Raw genomic sequence first — 22,232 nt, 5'->3', positions numbered from 1 at the left:
CGATAATCGATAAATAAGGTGCCCGTGAACGAAATCGATCGGATTTCGCCACCTCGTCGAGGATATCGTCGAGCGTATACGGCCTTCTTCAACGAATATGGCATTAAACCGTAGTAAAATGAAATATCGAACGAATGCAAAGAGGACGCGACGCAACGACAATTTTCTAATAGAGCAAAAATTAAGATATACAATAAGATTAATCTCGACGTCTAAGATCAACGTTAACGAATTCGTATTTCCTCGTTAAATCCTCGGAAAGTAAAATATTTTGATTCTCACTCGAAACAACCGACGCAACTTGCGATTAGTCTACGATACTGTGTACTCATCGTCACGCTATAGAAGATATCGTTATTCTATTCGAAACACGAGGAACGTGTTTTTACACCGTATCGGATGAAATGGAAAATATCGAGTACGCATAAAATAATCCAAATCTTTTTATCATCGAAACTCGATAAGTTTTATCCAAATCTTATATACAAAAGCGAATGCACCTACTTCAAATTTGATATAAAAAAATCTCTCTTTGTTGATCTATTTACTAGGTTTGAGAGAAATTTATCAGGTACTATACTCTCTTACTTTGAAATTAAACGTCAAGCTCGTTTAATGCGAAAACTACCGCTACGATGTAGCCATCGCTCGTCTCGACGCTTTCAAGAGCGGACAGACGAAAGGCATTGTTCTACAATGAGAATTCAAATTAAGCGAATCGACTCGACTTCGTCGATGTATAAAATATTTCAAATACGTTCGAGTAGCACAAAAGCAGGCTGACATGGTTTTACGTGTATCGGTTCACTTGTCGCGATACAACAACACGATTACATTAGGAATTTAGACGACCCTGTATTGATTTAGAATCGCAAGCAAACGTGACGTAGCGCGCGTGACTCGTGTCGCGCTTAACGAATACTAACCGTAAGAATCACCGCGCGACATCTCGTGCGTATGTAAATTGCTGAATTCTAAGAGGTAAATGAGAGGGATGTTTCGTAGTTTAACGAACGTATCGAGTTACAACGCTTAAGACGAAGATGCACGCGTTCCTAGCAAATAAAATATCACCTACGAATAAACTGCGAATAAACTACGAATTTCGATCGTCGGCATTCTAACGAAAATGATCGCCTTTTTTCGGTCTTTTCTAACAAAGTATTCGTCGTATTTACCTAGTACTGGCGAATATTTATGCAGATTCCTTCTGCTAAGCCTAAGGCGATTCTCGCGGCATCGATCCCATCGCGTTATAAGCCTCTCCTCCGGTTAGCGGAATACGTTAGCATCTAAAGAGCCTGAAAAATTTCAGCGAGACTGTCTTCGTTACGAGCTGCTCAATTTTCCCAATATCGATGGAACGGTACCAGCGAAAAAGATAAATCACGTTCTCGACGATCTACTGGAATTTTCTTTTTTCTTTTCTCCGTCAGTCTTCGATTCGTTCGATTCGTTAAAAAAACCGCGAGTCGTTTATTCTCTGTTGGCGAGTGGTGTCTAACGCGCGCGAATGCCTCGAACACCGAACACGCTGGAGTACGAGGATTAGATGGTGCAGCGAACGTTACGCGTATACCGATGCGATGTGTCGCGCGAAATTCCAAAGCAGCTCGTACACCGTCTATCTTGTCCTGTACGGAAAGAGAGACAGATGGATAGACGGTCGTCGCAACTCGCGCGATGCGACCGAGCACGATGCGACGACTCGGCGTAAATAGAGACGCGTTCGTCGTGCCGTTTAACGAGATAAATCATAATGGAGCAGGGGTGCAACAATCTATACGTTAGCTGCCAGCTCACCAGTCGGCGAGTACTAAAAATACCACGAGAATTCACGTTCGTATTCCGTCAGGCGTAAGTATCGCCACCACGATCGGTACCGAATGTCATTGATTCTGATTCTGACTCGTGGACTCGTACGAGACATAAAAACGTGAGAATATCTCTGCAAGAATCCTCGTACATCTCTATCGACATCTCGTCGATATATGTTACTGCTTTTTGCGTATTCGAATCGACGTTTGCCATCGAGGGATACCGTTAAACTTTACGATAGCCCTTTATTTCTATTTCTTATTTGTAAGTTTCAAGTATCGTTGATTCCGACTGTTTTTCCCGATCTTCTTTTGCCTTTCCTTTGATATATTTCCTATTTAGATATATATCTAAACAGAATGTTCCTATTTCGCGTAATCGTTCTTGACTTGCCATTTTTCAATTTTACCAAAGTGCATCTTTCAGTTGCTTTATACATCTTTTAGTTGCGACCAATGTAACTATTATCATTATATGAACGAAAAATTTCCAATTCTACGATTTATTACAATGCTAAAATCAAAACTTTCACTTTCGAAATTAGACGTTGAAACGCAGACGTTTCCTGACTTTTGGAAAAAAAATACCGTATCCCTGACAGCGTATCACACATACGTACGTACATAAAAGTCCCACATATAACGTCGAGAAGAATTATTCGGAAAATCGTTTCACGTTTTCCAACAATTTCAACGATTCGCCCATTAAAGAAGTCACGATCAAGAAGGCTCGCGGAGCAGGTAACGTACATTCCACTGTCGTCGAAATGGAAATTCTTCACCCTCGCCAGCAACATTTTTTCGTTAGATCCCTTTTACTTATCAATTATTTCTCTTTCTTTGCAAAATTCGCCGTCTGGCGTTTTTCTGTATTCCACCTACGTACGATCCAACTCTATAGCGTAGGATATTTTCGCGGTACATATTCGGAAAATATCTAGCGCGACTATCGTGAAAAGAATACCAAAGCACGCGAGAACGCTTGCTTCGAACGATTACCTCCTAACTCGCATCAACTAGTTCTCGAGACTTTGACACAAGTTCCAATAACGTGGAACAGCACCTGTAAACTCAAGCGCAAATAACCCTCGTGGAACAGTGGTGCGATCAAATTTCTCTTCCTTCCGAGTTTAACAACGTTTCCACGTAAAACCGATATAAATTAATCTTGTTCTATGAAAGGACAGCGAGTAACTAAGAAACTCCTTGCTACATATTCTCGAAACTATCAAAACAATTAATAGTTTATATCGTATAATATGAAATATTTGATAGAAACGGCAGAGATAAGAAATCACGAGAACGAACGATCGTTTTAAGAAACTATTAGATCTATCGAGGCCCGTTTACTTTCAACCTATGTACAATGTACACGTAGGCTTTCTCCGTGTTCGCTTTCAATGTCCACGACCAGCGAGGAAGAGCGTCTGCCATGGGCAAGTCTGTATTAATGCGGCCGAATCGGTCGCGGTTTTTGTCGCCGTTCGACTTACACGCTTTCGATCGCAAACACGTGGCCCAAGTACAACGCGTTTTCTTCTCATTTACGCGTACGCCTGCAGGCAGGAAGCGACTTACTCGTAACAACGCTTTGCGTATATAACGCTCGACGTCGTTTCTATATATCGTTAACGAGTTACGTAAGTCACAGGTATGTTACATACGTACATCGTTTGGCCGAAGGAAGGTCACGCTCGCCGATCCACGTTGCGCAATCGATGCACGGATTTATTTTACGACTCGATTGAAAAATCGTACGACATCCACCGCTTCTGCCAGTGGTAATCGTTCGATTTCGACGACTTTCGAACACGTCGTCGGGGGCATGATTCGGTGGCAACTTTTTCCTATACGTATATCCGCCGCTCGGCTTTAGTTCGCCAGATATTCGCGAAAAACCGTCGATATCGTTACGCTGAATTCTGTTTATAATTCGCGTCGTTTGCCAGCACGCTTACGACGGCCGGATAAAATAACGCCGACAGCGTGTATCTCGAAGGCTAAGGCGAAAGCGAGGCTGGTACGATTCCGAACTATCATCGATATTTTGATTAAACAAATTCTACCGATAGACTCTAATTCGCTCAGATTCTAGTTTCATGAACGAATGTTCGTCGCCGTTACAGGAACCCCGTGTATATTCGTTTTGTTCCGCTCCGGTTTTCCGTTCACGGATGAGTCCCGAATCTCTAAATAAACTATACGTGGCGTCCCTGCGTGGAATACCTAATGGCGTAAACCGAAAGGTCTTGGGTTTGTCAAAGACAAACATTCTCGAGAAAAACGAGCAGCACGGTCCCTTTGAATCGAATTTCAGAGAGAAAGTCCTTACCTTCGTGAAAATTTTACTAATCGAATGGAAAAAAGTGTACGCGACGAACTCGATTGTTCCTCCTTCTTTTCTCGTCGAAAGGACAAAAAAAAGAAAAAAAGAAAAAAGAAAGTCCTTCTTTATAATTTTGCGATCTTCGCTGGACGATGCATATCCTTTCTTTTTCTAATTTTTGAAAGATCAATTTTGAAAAAAATTGAAATTTTTCAAATTTGCCGATGTATTGCGTTTTTAATCGACACGGAACATTTTTGCGCATTTTTCCGGATTAAACGATATAGATCGTCGTGGCTCAGGAAAATTTACAAAAATCGCCCGTTAAAAACTTTTAATTGTAAAAATCGTAAAAAAGTTAAAATTTATAACGAATTGGATGGCGATCCTAAATAATCATCGAGATCGTTGTCACGCGCATTTCCCGTGACAAACACTCCTTGGTACTATCGATCGTTCATTGGTCATAGCCGTGTTACGAATCTGTTACGAACCTTATGAATTCGACGAAGGAAAAATATAAAGAGTTACTTTGATTCAGTTATTTCGTAAGATATTTTGTTTAAATTGAAGAAAATTAACATACGTTATCTTTATTCCGAAATATATCAAATTGTATACATCTAAAATCGTATGTCTTTTATTTTATAAATTTTATCGATCCATTGAAAAATATGCAGGAAAATAACATATAAATGCGATACGAAAGTAGAATATTGGAAAGTACAGATAAAATATATCGTTTTAAAGTATAAAATACGTATCGAAATAACAGATATTCGACAAGGGATCGCTACGCGAATTCGAGACATAAAAAAGATTTCTTGCTTCAAGGAAAATGGTTTATCATAGCGCTATAAATATCTCTTTAAATGTTACGTAATCGTAGAATCTAGATAAAGAAAGAAATAGTAATAAAAAAAATATATATATATAAATGAAACTTTTAAAACTTTCCTTTATTTATTTTTCACGTAAATGCTCGTGTCACGAATGTTGGTTATTAAGCAATAGGTATAATTTTTAAATACGTGTCGTAAACGTTCTTGTCATACGAATGGTGCAGCTAACATAGAAATCAAACAAAATGAGATAACGTTCGCTCATTCACTGTAATTTGTCACTTAACTCGTGGAATATGCGTACGTTAAACGACTAAAATGCTACGGTATATTCGATAAGGTATCTCAAACAAGAAACATTTAGAATTTCAAGCATGTATTTCTATTATTGGCTTGACTAAATGTTGGCTTAACTATAAAACACTCTGTATACGTGCGTGCGTGCGTACGCGCGCGTGTTTTTATGCGACTACGCATAAAAGAAATAATTTCCGCTGACCGATCGTAGGAATAAGAAAAATAATAGATTAACCGCTTTTCTTAAATAGTATTACTAGCTTTTACCGTTCCATTGAAAACGATTAAACCAAAATTCGTTCTTCAATCTGTTAACCGAGGAAGACGAGTTACATCGTCGTTTAATTGCTTAATCGCGAGTCTCTCGAATATAGAATGTAACTGTTCCTTTTCTTAGGGACGCTTAGAGATTTCTTTAGGTGTTGTTTCGTTTGTTTCAAAGATATAAACTATATTCAAGTTACGATCGACCCGACCAAAAGAGTCGACGTATCTGTATTATTAGTTTAACGATTCAGTTAACGAAAATAGTAAATAGAAAAAGTAACCGTTAACATTTATATATCGCTAAATACAATAAACGAGCATTCGTTTCACGAAACTACTATATGTGCAAAATACGAATAATTCAAGCGATTTGAGATTAAAAGCATCGAAACTAGGTAACGACAGTTACAATAGTTTACGCGTAGAGAATTAGATGATGATAATCGTTCTTGTTAAAAACGAAAAATTATTTTTACGGTAAATCACTCGCGTACGTAATTGGGGCTTAATAAAATCTTATCTGTCTATCTCTCTCTAATTTACATAAACGTAATCGTAAAGCGATAACCTTCGACGTTCGATAAATACGCTGAAATTTCGAGCAAAATTAGGACTAGAGTTAAAATGAAAATTCATATCCCCGTGATAATTTAAATAATAAGTAAAATAATAAAATATTACGAAGGAAAGTTCTGTCCTTCCGCATGGAAGAACCTGCATGCACCTGTATAAAAAACGTACATGTACGATTATCTTTAAGTTAAAGTTTCTTAAGATTTTATCGTTGTACCGTACAGGCATATGCAAAGGTAATAACATAGCGATTCCAGGTAACCAAAATCGCAACACTCGCAAATAAAAGGAAATCGCAGCTTCGATCAATTTAATACGCAAGAGACTATCCGCGAAACTGCCAGCAACGACCATCCTTCCGCGAAACGATCTAATCCGACGATGCAATATCCTGACAATAGCTGAATCCAACCGGTAATCGTCGGATAAGATCTGCGTGTGCTTAACGATCCGACTTCCTGTTTACCAGATGCTCGATACGTTTCTGCTAACTTGTGTAATACGACGTTTTACGCAATCGATGAATTCTGCAAAAAAGGAAACAGGAAAAAGAGAAAGAACAAAAGAGAAACGATCGAACCAAAACTGCGGGAAATCTTCGTTTATTCGAGTTATTAGTCACGTTCCAAGTCGCTCTTTCCACATCGTCTGTCATTTTTCGAACAGAGTCGAAGCTTTAAATTTTAGGTAACTGATAATTTGCCTGTCCTTTGAGTTATTATTATCGTATTACTGTATTATTATTATTATGCGAATCGATTTCTAGTTTTTAATTATACAGCTGTACGTACCGCTCGAAAGTGTACAACAGCTCGGTACGATACCTGCTCCGTTCGCAATCTATTAATTTAATAACAATAATAAATTTAATAATAATAATAAAATAATAAAATCACGATGCCTCGGTACCTTGTTGCGTGGAAAACTCTTTATCTCGAGATCGTGTAATTTTCAAATCATCGATAAAGAAGATTTTTCTTTAAGCGCTGTAAGAAGAAGTAGTAGCTACGTGGTATTTGAAATAGACGTTACATGGATTTATTTTATTTGGTTTATTATTTCTTCGAATTTATCGTCTTTTCGTTCCACCAATCACTTTGTTCCATCCATTAATAATTAATTAATTATTATGTACGGTGGCAGAGTTTACATTTCGTGCCGCGATATATCAAAGCGCGTGGATATTTATCGGAACGGTGGGGCGTATGCCAGTAACAGCGTTTCGAACGAAAGCTCGCAAGCCGTTTGCGAGCCCTGGAACAGGAAGGTCAGGCAAAATTTAGATATTTCGCTAATAAGTAGGCGTTGATTAATACAGGAAAAATAGAGAATTTCCTTAAAAACTCGATGGAAAAATATATAGAAAATATATAGTTTGCAAAGTCCGATCGTCTTATCGAAATAAAAAGTAATCTATCGTTTTAATTTTAATTTAACTAGAAACGATGATATATGGAGAAAAAAGGAGCGATCGAACGATCTTATTTATACACGTTCGAATAAAAGAACAGAAATTTAACAACGGCGATCGATCGTCATAAATGTTTCATACACGCGGTATCGCTATTTTCTTCCCACCAAGCGTTATTCGTTCAAAATTTTCTCGTTTAACCGAATATCGAATTATTATCGTTAGAAATTATTTACACGTCGCTGTACAGTGAGCAATTACGTTAGAAAAGAGAAAAGAAAAAGCAGAATTCACGTCGATTCGTGAGACGAAAGCGATTTACTTGAGCGAAAAATAGAAACCGTGACGAAACCGTGACATAATTAATCGGAAAAGGAGCAACGCGATGCAAGAAGCAAACGGTTTCCAAACGCGTTTGGTACACTGCGCGTTCCACTTTGACCGATGACGGTATGTGCGTGCGCGCGCTCCTCTAACTTTTGGCTGTGCGTAATTAAAGATTTACGTAATCGCCCCTACGAGCATGCAACTCTCCGAGTGCACCAACTGCGAAAATTTTTCACAGTAGTTGGTTAATTGATTTCCAAACAAAGATATTTCGGTTATTCGTAAGATCCTAAGAACGTAAGATATTCGTAGTTGCAGCAACATCATATTTTTGATATGTAATTGTGGTTTCGAAACGACTTACATATATCGAAATTTTTTTTTAAAGAGAACAGCAAGCAACGAAAAATTATTATTATTATTATTATTATTATTATTATTATTAGTCTTAAAGGATGTTTAGAGCATGTATGGTAGAGTAGGAAATAAGTAATTAAGTATCGTTATTATTAGTATCGTTATATTAGAAAGGATCAAATTGAAAAATTCACTGCATATTCCATCATCTATTCTATCTGCGTGTATTTATCGAAAACGTACGTGTCTAAGAGAAAATAATATTAAATCTAGACTGGAGCCCATTGTTCGTAATGTAACTTGTAAAATATAAAGTCTCTTCTAACTAAATTATTTTCTATTCGTATTACCGGACGGATACTTTTTAATTTGTCCATTGGATAATATTAGATGCGAGAAAATACGAGAGATTCGATATTTTATAAGAATATAAGTCATCGATGAAAGATCCTGGATGCGCTCTATCTCCGGGAAACAGCGCTAACGACACACGTATCTACGTTCTTGGGAAATCCGACTTATACCTGAACGATAATTACATTCGACCAAAGTGCTATTTGCAAAAGATCGCGTGAAATTTGCTCGTTTACGGAAGACCGTCCCTTCCCAACTTTTTTCTCCCACCTTCGCCTAGATTATCACATTTTATGGTTACTAGTCGACTCTATGGTTAAAACATCGAATACATACGATAAGCAGCGGAAGTTGTTATTCGATTCTACAATAAATTAATCTCTCTTCGTACCTCTTTCATAACCGATTGGAAAAACGAACAAAAGATCGGTAAAACGAATGAATTATTTAGGATTTCCATTTCTTTGTTCACCTTGCTAAACGTATAAATTTCCGTTTCTACGTAATAGTCGTAATAGTCGCCTCGAATATAGTTCTATCTGTTTTATCTAGTTGTATCTAGTTTTCTGTGAACGCTACCCGTGTAAAATATACGCGTTTTAGAATCTTTTCGCTCCTATTATCTCTATTTTTCATCAATTTCGTTCTGTTCTCTTTGTTTTCGTTTCTCCTCTTTTTCAAAGTATAAACGTACAAAGCATTCGTATTTCTTGCAAATTTTTTGTACCCTTTTTCTCTTTTTCGCAAGTACGCGCTAAACAAATAATACGAACGCAATTTTCACTTCAACGTTCCAGTATCTTTTATAAAAGATTTTCGCGCAACGTATGTATTCGTATTTCGTATCTCGCATTTTCCTTTCGCACACACGTAGAAATATCCATGCAATTTTCACCTTAACGTTCAGCTATCTTCTTTCAAAAGTTTCCACGCAAAGTTTCAGCCTTTGCTGCAAACTTTTCTCCGTCTCCCGTCGTACACGTGTCAAATAAGAAACGCCAATACGATTTTCACCTGAACGTGCAAGTATCCGTTTCAAGAGATCGCCGTGCAATGTATCCGCGTTCCCTCGCATCTCTTCCGATAGACGTCGTTAGATTCGATATCGCTGGCTACATTAGCTCGAGTTAGCTCGATGGTTCTAGCTATTGTACCCACGCAAAACGCGTTTCTAGATGTCCGAGTTGGACTCGCGTAATTATGCGCAGCCTAACGGAACTTTGCAGATACACGCATACACACACATCTCGAAAGAGCGGAGGCGGCGGAGAACGGTTCTTCGACCAGTCATAAAACGCTTTTAATCCACGCAAACACCAAACATCGAAACGCCTTTTTTTCCGTCGTACGCGACCAGAGATCTTACGCGGTGCGTTGAAATTTACCCTTTTCCGTTTGACGATTTTACGCTTGACGTTTGACGTCAAACGTCGTGGCTTTAAAAAGAAAAATCGTCTGCCGACACGTCAGATGCAGATTAGTGAAAGGCAGTCCCCTTGAGAACCGAGCAAGCTGTTCGTAACAAAGGAACGCGCACAGACGACCAGAAACGTTCAACGACAACGTCTTAACCTTTCTGGACTGGGAAGAGTACCGATCGTACGAGTGCGAACGCATCGTACGTAGAGAGAAACGTAGGCATTAAATTACGATAGAAGTAGAAAAAAGTTACTTTAGTTACGTTACATTCGTTAGAACATTCACGAAGCTGATATCTCCGTCAGTTTTACCGCGTCTCTGCGATCAAAAGATGATTTATATCCGATTAAAGACGAGACACGAAAGTCAACACGTCGATAGACCGACGTGTATCAGATCGAAATGTCGATGAAATATTAAAGTTTCGAACGAATGGCCAAGCAGCGAAGGACCGATGTTCGACCAAAGTTCGGTTGCGATGCACGTTGCGTTGGCAAACTGTTTCGAATTTCCAGTTCCAGGAACAGGATGCAACCGCCTACCTCGATTACCAAAGAAGTTTGCACTTTTCAAAATGAAAAATTACGCCGACGAAACGCTATAAGTAAAAGTTGAAAAATACAGCATTCGTACAACGATGATCCGAGGCAAGTTAATTTATACAAAGAACGAGAGAAACGAAATCCGTCGGTATGCATTACGATAAGTGGAAACATTGTATGCAAATTTGGGGACATTCGTGGCGAAGTACTATAAACAGGTAACGAGTTACGAGGATCGTTTTACAGCGAGGATCGTAGAAATGCGTAGAAAATGAACTTGGACGGCAAAGAAATTTAAATTTTCAAAATATTTGGAAATATTTCGTTTATTTGTCCAATTATTATATCGATATCGATTATTTTATTTTTATGGGTATAATTAAAAAAATAAAATTTACATAAAGATTACGCGTTTCGTGCGTTTCTGCATCTTTGAATTTCGAATACATAGATAGCTATCTAAATGCTATCTAAATTAAGATCCATCGGTTTTTTGTATCGAAAAATGTTAGCTTTTTTGTACCCGTCGAGTTTTCTTTTCGCGCTCGATATCGCATACGCTCCAATGAAATCGAATCAAATTTCCGTTGCATTTGTCTACTCGCGTAGCATCTCCATTTTTCGATATTGTCTCGTTTCAACGCAAACGTGTTCCGCGTTATCGTTCAGATCGACGACCGCTTCTTAAAAATCTGCGATTAGAAATTCCCACTGCAGAATATTCCCACGCGTGGAAAATCGTCCAATTTTTTTCACTCGCGCGGATATTCCGCGCGCGAAAGTAGATATCAAATGACGAGCGATAAAAATGCAAATGATGCACCACGTGCGTCAAAAGGATCCCGGAATTCTGATGTCACAGGGTGTAAAAGAAAAGTAGCCGACTGGTGGTCGGAACCAGAGATCTTTCGATCGTTCCTTTTTCTCACGCCTGCGTTATGTATCCACGTTTAAACGACTCTTTTATCATCCACTTGGAACGACTAGGATGCATCTCGTTCAGCGCTGGATTTCCAATTTTCGTAATTTTTCGATTCTGTTTAAATTATTTCAGTTACTTAAACTCGATTTACTATTCGACGTAGAATCATTAACGAAAAAATATCTCAGATAGGAATTTCACGTACTCTTTAAAACGTTTTCGCTCGAAATTATTAGCTTTGTAGACGTTTCAAAAGATGGAGTACGGTGAGAAACGTACACGCGGTAAAATCATCGAATTATTCGATTTTCCATTGCTTCGACGTCGTTATTATCGTCCGTAATAAATGATTCCACGAGTCAGATTCAAATTTTAGGAGATTTCTCTGAATTTCGTAACTAAATCGATCGTGGTACTTGGATCGAAGAACGAACGAAACGTGCGTAAATATTCGCCCGCACAAAGTGTGTGCGCGCACTTTCACCGCGCGCTTCATCAACATGTAGGTCTGAATTCGTTGTTCGTTATTATGACTCTTCGATATCTTTACCACGTATTTTGGATCGTCATCGCGAAAACACATAATCTCGATCGATAAATCTTTCCTTTCGCCATCTACGTCCGTTACTACGTTCCATACGAAACTAGCAGATGTCCCGATCGACTCGTGAACGAGAGTGTAAGCGGCACAAGCATAGACGGAACAAAGAACGCGGTTAATCGTTAATTTTACCATCCAATTATCGAACAACGTTTGTCACTAGTACGGTATGCACTTTCACGGTTTACCATTTACTTTACAGAATCACAGCGAGAATAAATGACAAAAAATCACTTGAAATTTATTTGTACGATAATCTACTCTTGCGTTATCCGGTGTGTTAAGTTCGAAACAATGGAAATTGTTGGCGTCGAAATTTCATGAAATTCGAATGGGGAAAGACGTGGTCATTTTTATCCAGTACGTGAAAACCAATTCGATATCGATCGATATCTGGACCGTATTACGTACGGAACAGGCCAATAGTTGGAATTTACTTAATCATAGCTCTATCTTACAAAACAAATATAAAATACTAAATATAACGTTTTTCACCGTATTCGTTGAAATTTACATTGAAATTGATATTCTCCGTCGCTAAAGAATCGCTTTTTATTTCGTTAGTACTCGCGTTTCGATCGCCCGAATCTCACACGTGACGAAGGAAACGCGTATAGTTTGCGATTAAAATTTTTCTTCGCGCCGTTCAAGTTTCTTTCGAGATCGCGCGTTTCTTTTCCTCGAATGTTATTCCATTGTGGCGTGTAAGTAGCTGGATCTCGTGACAACGCGATACACGCGAGGTCTCGGTACGACGCGATGCGTCGAGTAGTTTGCTCGTTTATTTCTCCCGTCTGCTCTATTTTCGTTGTGCACGCGGCCGCATCCTCTCTGGCTAGACCAGGATGTACTCCGACCTCACATCCGGATGCAAGACACACGTAGCAGAGCGACGAGCGATCACAGGCAACCGCACGCAGCCTCTGCACTTGCCTCTGCACTTGCCCTTGCACGCGTTTTCGAGCGTCGCTACGCTGCCCGACCCGAGTTCCGGTGCTTGGCCGAGCTCGACTTACGGCCAGCGTATTTCCTCCGTTGGTTTATCACGATCTCTTCGTACCAATGATCGATTCTTCTTCGATTCGAAGAAGAGTGAAAAATTCTGCCGAATTACAACGTCCTACTCCTATAATCGCCAACAAAATCCTACCTAGATACGGTAATAACGACGACGATCACGAACATAATAATAACGATGATGATGATAATAATGATAATAAAGTAATAACGATTGTCCTTCCTTTTTCTTTTGATTATTTCCTAAGATTTCTAAACGACAGATATGACGATTCAAAGCTCTGCCTTTCCGCAGTAATCAAATTCAATGAAAAATCGTCCTACTTATGATACGATAAATGTTTGAAATATCGCTTCTAAACGCTTCTATTCTTTTTGTTCTTTTTAATATCTTATACGCGCGTACAGTTAAGAAGAATTTAATATACAATTTCGTAAAAATGTAATTTTTATTCGTTCGGATGCAGTAACGTATCGATCGAATAACATAGGAAAACAAAGCGTATTTAACGTTCCACGACGAACGACGAACGACGAACGACGAACGTCGAGCGCGCATACGCGTCAATTTCTGCATCGCTATCCAACTGCCAGGTTGCAAAACTTTTACACGACACGCGAACCAACGAATAAAGAGCACAGCGTACACGCGTTGTCGTCGTACTAAATGCAAACTGATTGCTTGTCACGTGCACGCTCATTACTCGTAATACGGCCATCTCGATATCGTTACAATTCCGAGCCGATAACGTGCCAGGCTAAATCAGAGCACTCGTTGTACGACTCTTTTAAAACATTAACCGTTTTCCTATCAAACGTTCACCGAATAATTCGTACGTTCGATTTTATTATATTTTATTTTCCGTTTACAAACAGAACATTTTTCGTAAGAACTCGCAGTTTAGTAATAAGCGCAAACAACGACGATAAATAGCGAAATAACGATTCGACTGGCAATATCCGCAAAATAACAACCTATAAAAATAATAATATTCCGCAAATTATCAAAGAAAATTAGAATCGATTTTTACGTCGAAGCATAACCTACATATTTCGTTTATCTATTTATTTATCTTTCGAATATTCGCGTCGTTATTTTTCTCATTTACTTTAGAGACAATGTCTCTGACCATTAGAAAATTATGAGAGCGCAACTGATTGCTTCTATACGCATAACCGTATAAAAGCAAAGCCTCGTGGAAGCGAATCGAAAAACAAAATTAAGTAGAATAAATATCGTAAAATGGTAAATGATCGTGACTATAATTGTTTCGTCCTGTATCGTAGGTATTGAAAGCTGGTAGATCTAAAACAGTAGGGATAAAGTATCGAAGAGGAACGAACGGAGAATAACGAAGGTCGTTTATGACGCCACGTATTATCAATGAAAAGTTTTCTCAAGATGTTTTCAAAGACACAATTTTGTCGTTAGCTCGATGACGGGTCGATATCGATGAGAAACACGGTGCTGACGGAAGTCTTTCGCGGTATATTGACCAACGAAACGTCCACGCGGCGACGTAACACATCGTAAGCGGTAAGCAGCAAGCAGCGAACAGCGAGCAAACAGTAAGCGTATATAACGCAACGCGCACAATATGAAGCCGACAACTCGATACGTCACAGTTATTTGCCGTCCATTCGACCGACAGGGTCCTCGTAGCAAGTACTTAAATTAGCACGCGGTCATGAGCCCCGAATTCTGGGCCAATAATGTCACGGCTTTCTCTCGATCCCATCACGTCTAGCGAAAATACCGCAAACAATTCGCATGCTAGCTCGCGAACACGAGCGGAATCGCTTTTGCATCGACCAACCTCTGTCCCCGTTCGTGAAAAGATATCGAAACGATACCGTGGAAGAAGAAACGAACATGCGAATAATAACTTGACGAGACGCATCAACGTCTTGATCTACGCGACGTTTCGAGGAAAAGAAGGCGAGAGAAAACATTTTTATCCACAGCTCGATTTGCACACGATTCGACGATGATTCGAGAGATCTATACGAAACCTGCGGTTCTCCTCTAAGCATCTGCTCTAAGATGCGGCAAGTTGCTCGCAAGAGAAAGTATATATGGTCCAGCGAGGTATTATACGTTTCTAACGTGATCTTTCTTCGCTGCTAGCACCGATATCCCATTATACCTCTGCTTCCACATAATCGTCTACTTCCACGCGATAAATCTTTCCTTATTTACCCGAAAGAACGTGAAAAGCTCGTATCTTTCTTTGCTACGCGTATTTCTTGCCTTTTGCCGAAGAAAATTATCCTTCGCGTTCGTTTAAAACAGATTCGATAACGGTAAATATACATTTTCTGGATTTATTGTATATTTAGCGCGCGCTAATATTTGTAAGAGCACGCATGAGCTAAAAATCGACGATTTTATTAGTTTTTTTATTTCGACGTCGCTCATTTACGACTGGTGATTAGGATTGGAGAAATTAGCTTGACGAAGGAATTTTTTACATCCAAAGGTATATAAGGTATGTAAAAGTACAAAAATAATATTCTAACGATCGACGATCGAAAAATGTCACTACGCTATATAATAAATTGCTTATCACGATCTTTCCCTTTGGTCTTCCCTTTGGTTTCTCAATTTATCTACTTGTTGAAAGATTTGTCGATGTTAAGATTCATCGCGAACTTTTGAAGTTTAAAAGAGTAGAAAATATATCAATATCGATCATACAACGTCCATATTTATGTTTATATAATAGACGTTTTATTTTATATAAACATTATATACGTATAAGAGAATATATATATCATTTTGCCATTCGATTTCACGGCTTCAATGGAAAATTAACGAAAGCGGTCCTTTCGAAATACCATCGACGCAAAATATTAGAAATTTTCCAATTTTATAACATTTTCGTACACAATTCGAAAGTATCACAATTATGAACGTTTTCGATCGTTAATTATCGCGATCGATCTAAAGATCAATTTATATATGAAAATCGTTAGAGTCGTAATTAATTACGTACGAACGAGAAAAACAGAAAAAAGTACTCGTTTGTCCATAAGGCCGACTCGTTCCAATAAATTGAAACAGATGGCCTTTACTTTATCGGTTCTATCGCATAGTCTCGAGTTAATTATTATTTTATTACTTGTATTCCAGACTACCATTGGTTGGTTTTCTTCGTTCAAAATCTACATTTTCCTATTAAAGCTTATAAATCTTTCATCTATGTTATTTGTGTTATTACAGTACATCGATGGTATTTTACACGCGCAAAAACGTAATAAATTAAACTAATAAATTTATCTTAACTATGGCAAATAAAAGAACGTAAAGTCTATTCACTTTGTACAATTGAAGTTAAAAAGGGATGATTAAATTTTTTAACTTTATTTTCAAGTAAATCGAAAATATACGCCTGATTTGTTGAAACAAAATTGAAAGAAAGTATGAACGTTTATGACGACTGCGAACAAAATTTACATTCAAAGAACGATGTTACGATCTGGAAGTAGTCTGCAGATATAACTTTTCGTCCGTTATTTCGCCGAAATATTGAAATCTTCAAACTGAAAGCCGGACCAAATACACGATCAAGTTGATTACGTTCGTCGATTACGTTTCGAATATTTACGATTGTCCGAATATTTAACAATTACTAAGATAACCTTTCTTCGATCTGGCAGGTAATTATAAAAGGTATAACAATCGAAACGACACATTTACCTCGCACATCCTGCTACAGTTTATAATAGAATGTTAAAGTGATGTAAAAGTAACGTTCAACGAATAATATGCTATACGGTAAGGTAAAATGACCTACCGACTTTGTCGTGTACCCATATAAATTTGGTAAAGTTCTATTACGTTAAATATTACGAATCCACCTCTATCTCTCGTAATAGCAACAGCGTTCTAACGTTTCGATATACTGTAAAACCCACGAAAATTCTACTATTTTTTCTGCCCTTCGACGCGCACTGTCCGCACCCCGGGTATTCGCTTTGCATCGCGTTTATGCCGATCCTTGCTTTATTCACTTTCACTTAGCCTAGTTACCGTGCACCAGCATACGTGAATAACCTAGAGTAGTTTCCAGCGGCTCGGCGCTCAACCATCGATTTTCTACACGAAACGACATTCGAAAACGATAAACAATATCTTGGTCTTTAAAAACAATCGAAATGGGCGTTGTCCGATCGAACGAATGGCGATTTCATTCGCCACGGGTCTCGCAGAACAGGTACTTTCGCTAAAGAAACTTTCCTTTAGTCGATAAACCGTGAGACACCTGGTAATCCTTCGTGCTTGAACTTTCATTTATTCCAACGATATTCTACGTACTTTGTTCGATTTCACGGTACTCGTTAATCGGTAAATAAAAGCGTTTGCACAATATTATCTTGCATTTTTGTACTTTCCTATACATATTATTTGCTAATCGCAGGAAAATAATTCCAAGAAATATACTTCAAAGAACTCTTCGATGTCTTGCAATGTCTCGAGGTATTAAGAATAATTTAACGAACGTATATATAGGTCCCTAGGTACTGCTAATGCCTTAGTATGTACGTATGTATGCATGCATGCATGTACGTACGTACACACCTGTACACGCGCAGGGGCCCCTAGCTGGTTCGAGTACCTTAAATATCCAACTCATTATCGAGCACGTGAAGAAATGTCAGAGGAAGAGCGTTATTTGACATGGCATTCGATTAACATCGCAAATACGATAGTAATCGTGAAATTATCCTCAAAGTCGTATTTTTCGTTATTTCAAGGTCGACGATGATCTCTTTAAGCCTTCAAGTACGAACCTGTATACTTTTTATCGTCGTGCTTATATTTGTTGTATATTCGCGTGATCTTCGATACCAAAATGTTAGAAACTCGGAAAACCTGATCTCACGACTTTAAGTCTGTTTCCGAGGAGCGTAATCGAACAAACGGTTTATCGCGACGTGTCTACGACGTTTGAAAATATTCGAGAACGCGTTAAAACTGCAAGTTACATGAAAAGTGGATGATCATCGTTTCGAACGTTTGTTGAAATAAATTTTCCTTCCTCCATCTGCCTATCGTAGTCATCGAATTATTCCCGGCTATTATCAAACGTTTCCGAGTTCTTCGTATTCAACGTCACGTGGATATCACGGTATTATAAATAAATCTTTGAATCGGTCTTAACCTTAGCTACGATATAACGCCGTGATGATAAATAATAGTGTACGTAGAGTCCGGTTTAAAAAGAGCATCGACGAGCTTGAAATCTGGAAACGCACGACTTTGAAAAACATGTCACGTTCACCATCGTATTTACCCTTCTAGATTAAATTTTCCCTATTATCGATAATAAGAGATCTGTACGCGTAGAGGGTAAGTCAATAAAAATAATCACTCGAGATATTTAAGGCACTCGAATAAAAGTTTTCTGACGTTGACATCCTGATATCTTCGAGTAAATTCCGATTACCATTATACGAACTGCGTCAGAAATACCGATTTCTTTACAGTCTTACGAATATGTACGTTATCACGGGCATCGCGTCGTACATGCAAATTCAGACACGTACAATGAAAAAATAATGAAAATTAAAACGATTCTAAGAACAAATATTATTTGTTCGTTTGTTCGTTTGTTCAATGTGACAACGATACGCATATACGATATTGAAACAAATATTACGTTCTAAGATAATTCGGTTATATCGTTTGCAACTGAGATATATACAAAGCACGAAATGTAAAATCCAAGGTATTTATTATTTGCTTGAAACAGACATGTAAAATAGAAATTAGTTGAAAGCGATCTATCTCGTCTTATGACAAAATAAAAGCTACTTTCGGTGCGTTTCCTTCGTAACAGGAATATTCTACTTATAAACAACAATTTAATACAAAAAAAAAAAAAAAGCGAGTTAAACGAATAGAAAAACTAGTAAATTACGTAAAATGCAATTAAATTGTACGATAATATGTAATCGTAACTTCTCGTTCTTTTGTGTCGTTAATGACCGAAAGCCACTAATTGACGCAACTATAAATAAATGAAAAAGAAGAACAATCCCGTATAACAAGCCCTCCAAAAGCCACGCGCTTTCCTATTCTTATCTCGATCTTTTTAAATCGAACAACTCGACGGAACTCGCTTAGCCAAACCATAAACGAAACCCGCCGCCTTATCAAACTCTAAAACATCGAGTGCCACCGGATAAGATCGGATACGAATCGCAATTACGTCGATACAAGCGAGCGGTCGAAAGCAATATACCTGGATACGGGGAGCCACGAGTTTGCACAAGAAGCATTCAATAAAATCGCCAAGCAAAATTCTCGCGGCAAACGCAAAATTATTCCGGTGGCAATTTCGCAATTCGCAACTTCCGCGATACGAAACGTTTCAAAACCGACGGAAATCCAGCGTGTCGAGACGTCGAAACGCCATACATCGACGTTTGGATAAACAACGTTCGCGTGGTCGAACGGATCGTTGAAAATCAAAGGTCAGTGGGCATCGCACCGGATACGAGGCGACGTTCTCTCACGTTGGGAAAGTCAACCGAGTTTCGCAACCCGGAGACACAAATCAGCCGAGCAAAAGAAGACTAGATACCGACCGTGCGTTCCCCTTCACCGATCTCGCTGACCACAGCTCGAGACCAGATCCGATTCGCATCTATCGCGAAACTCTCGTGAAATCTACTATCGAGTCGGGCAACTTTTCAACCGACGAGTCCGCTGCTAATTTTATTCTGCAAAACGGTGGAAAAATATTTGATAGCAGAGATATTATTCTCTTGCGATACGCGATGCGCGCGTCCATCTACGGTAGCTGACGAAAGTATCGAAACGCTTGGCCACGGACGAACCTTCTACGAATGCGCTTAAACATCTTAAAATTCAACGTCTGCAACGTTCGCACAGAATAATCAAATTCGTTGCGTATTGCAAACACTTTGATGTAACAACGTGAAAGGGCGTGAGAAAATAACGCGCGGTTTACATCCAACAAGGATAGATACGATCGAACAAAACATATAACAAACTTAAAAAAAAAAAAAAAAAAAAATATGAAAAACGACAAAACGATTCGGATAACTGCTATGGTTAGCTTCACTGAGACAGCGAGAAGATGTTATACGAGACAACTAGTGAAATAAACAAGAAAACCACTTGGAGAATAATATTACGCACGCGCTACTGAATTATAATAACAACAGCTGAGAATAGTTATTATTATTATTATTATTATTACCATTATCGTCGACGTTGTTGTTCTTGTTCTTGATCTTGTTATTATATTCATGATATATATATATTATTAAGACAAACTTGTTTGCGTTGGACGAAGAGGAGTCGTCGACGTTTCACCCTTTATTATTTATAGCCAAAATCGACCTACTCTTAGACTGCGTAGACTTAAATAGTTTAAAATAAAGTTTAAAGATAAAGGGAAATTACTTGACTCAGACAGCTGGAATAACGCTAACTTTACCCTACTGTTACATATCCTGCACGAAAATTTAGCGGACGATCACGACGGTTACGTTGGTAAAGATCGAAACAAATTTCTAAATTCTATATACACGTACTCATATGCAAAGTCTACATTTGTACTTTACATTGCGTACTTTAACGCAAGTAGGTATTTTGCAGAGATCACGATCATTTGTCGTATTTAATTGTCGTATTCGCCTTCATTGGAAATTAGATAACAGTAAACTAACAGTTCGATACTGACGATCGAATCGGTACAACGATTAGGAAATAGAAAAGAAGAATTTATAATAAATATAACAGAGATTCGAATAATTTTCAGATAAATTTCACAATTTTTCATCTATCGTTTACTTCTATACTTTAAGAAACGTCGAACAAAGTATCTGGTCAGGAAGAAGAACCTATTACCATCGATGACTCGTAGAATTTCGCTAATATTACAACTTCGATGGTGCGGGAGGGCTTACGTGTATGCTGCTTCTATGTATACGTTGCAAAGGTAGATTTAAATTCTGGATAAAAACTAAGAACAATTTCGATCGTTCCAAAGACTAATTTTACCCATGGAATATACTTTCAAAGAGAAAAGAAAGAATTTCAAAAACGATTAATCGCGGATCGGTACAACGAATAGCAACACGAAGATTGGAAAAGACGGAAAGGTAGAGTTTCCGTGGCTGCGACAAGTCACGGCAGACAGTTGCTTCGCCAAGGAATCGGACTAAAAGTTTACGCTTGCAAAGAACTTTGATCTCGTGTACGTAGAGGATTGTGGGCGTACGCGCGGATTCTGTGACGGAAAGGCGTTCGAACAACGCCGTCCTAGATTCGTACGATTTTACCCATCCTACTCACCTCCGCGAGTAACGTCAGAAGCAGAAGAAGGTTGCCGCGAAGCCTGGAAATCGGTCGCGGAGAATCGACGGCCACGTCCTTCATCCTTAACGAGATCATAGAGCACAGTTATCAAGATATACGGAATTACGCGCGATTCTCGATCTTCCGTTAGCAGTTCGAAGCTTTCTTCTTTCGATCGACGGTACTCTTCTGCCCCTTTCTCTTCTTCTCTGGCCTACTTGCTCGCGACGATCGATTCACCGAAACTCACGATATCACGCACACTGTCGGCGAACACTTTGGCCGTCGCTAAGAATGCGCGCGAGCAACGCTCGTCCGGTGTCTGTCGATCGATCGACGACGCACCGTGGATTGCCGCGAACCTGCTATCACGAGGAATCGCGTATCCCAGCAGCCTGGACGACACCTTGCGACGATACCTGTTCGCTGGATTCGCGGATAGCACGATGCCGACGATAGGCTTGTCGAGCGAGATGCAATCGTGGAAAAACAACCAGGGGAGGAACGACAGCTGCCATATCCATCGGCAAGCTGACTCGAGTTTGGCTAACCGGAACGCTCCTCTCCTTCTATCCTCGTCCGTCCCTCTGTCGTTGTTCCGGCTAGCTCGCTCTACACGCTATAGGTAGAAACGTTGCAAACGGTACACCACAACCACGTGTCGCCGTGTGTCACGAACGCGTGCCTCTTGGCTTTCTTGGCTCTTGGCTCCGCTACTTCCCATACATTTTCTACCCTTCGCTTTACAACGATCGTTACGCGGTTAACCGAAATCTTTTCTAATCAACGTCCGTGGAAATTGTCTCTTACGAACGGATCGTTTCG

General features: G+C 39.0%; 1 protein-coding gene across 5 annotated transcripts in view; it reads right to left on the bottom strand.

The window, feature by feature from the left end:
- The window catches only part of Ptp10d (Protein tyrosine phosphatase 10D), a 46,150-nt gene extending 23,918 nt beyond the window's left edge, over positions 1-22,232 (bottom strand). For all 5 annotated transcript variants that reach the window (XM_072019718.1, XM_072019720.1, XM_072019719.1 and 2 more), the window contains exon 1: positions 21,405-22,232. In XM_072019718.1, coding sequence (XP_071875819.1) covers positions 21,405-21,503 — 99 coding nt within the window. In that variant the 5' untranslated portion in view covers positions 21,504-22,232. The remainder of the gene's footprint in view (positions 1-21,404) is intronic.

Source organism: Bombus fervidus, chromosome 16 (genome assembly GCF_041682495.2).
Source record: "Bombus fervidus isolate BK054 chromosome 16, iyBomFerv1, whole genome shotgun sequence".
Taxonomy (NCBI): domain Eukaryota; kingdom Metazoa; phylum Arthropoda; class Insecta; order Hymenoptera; family Apidae; genus Bombus; species Bombus fervidus.
This window is presented reverse-complemented; position numbering and strand designations above follow the sequence as displayed.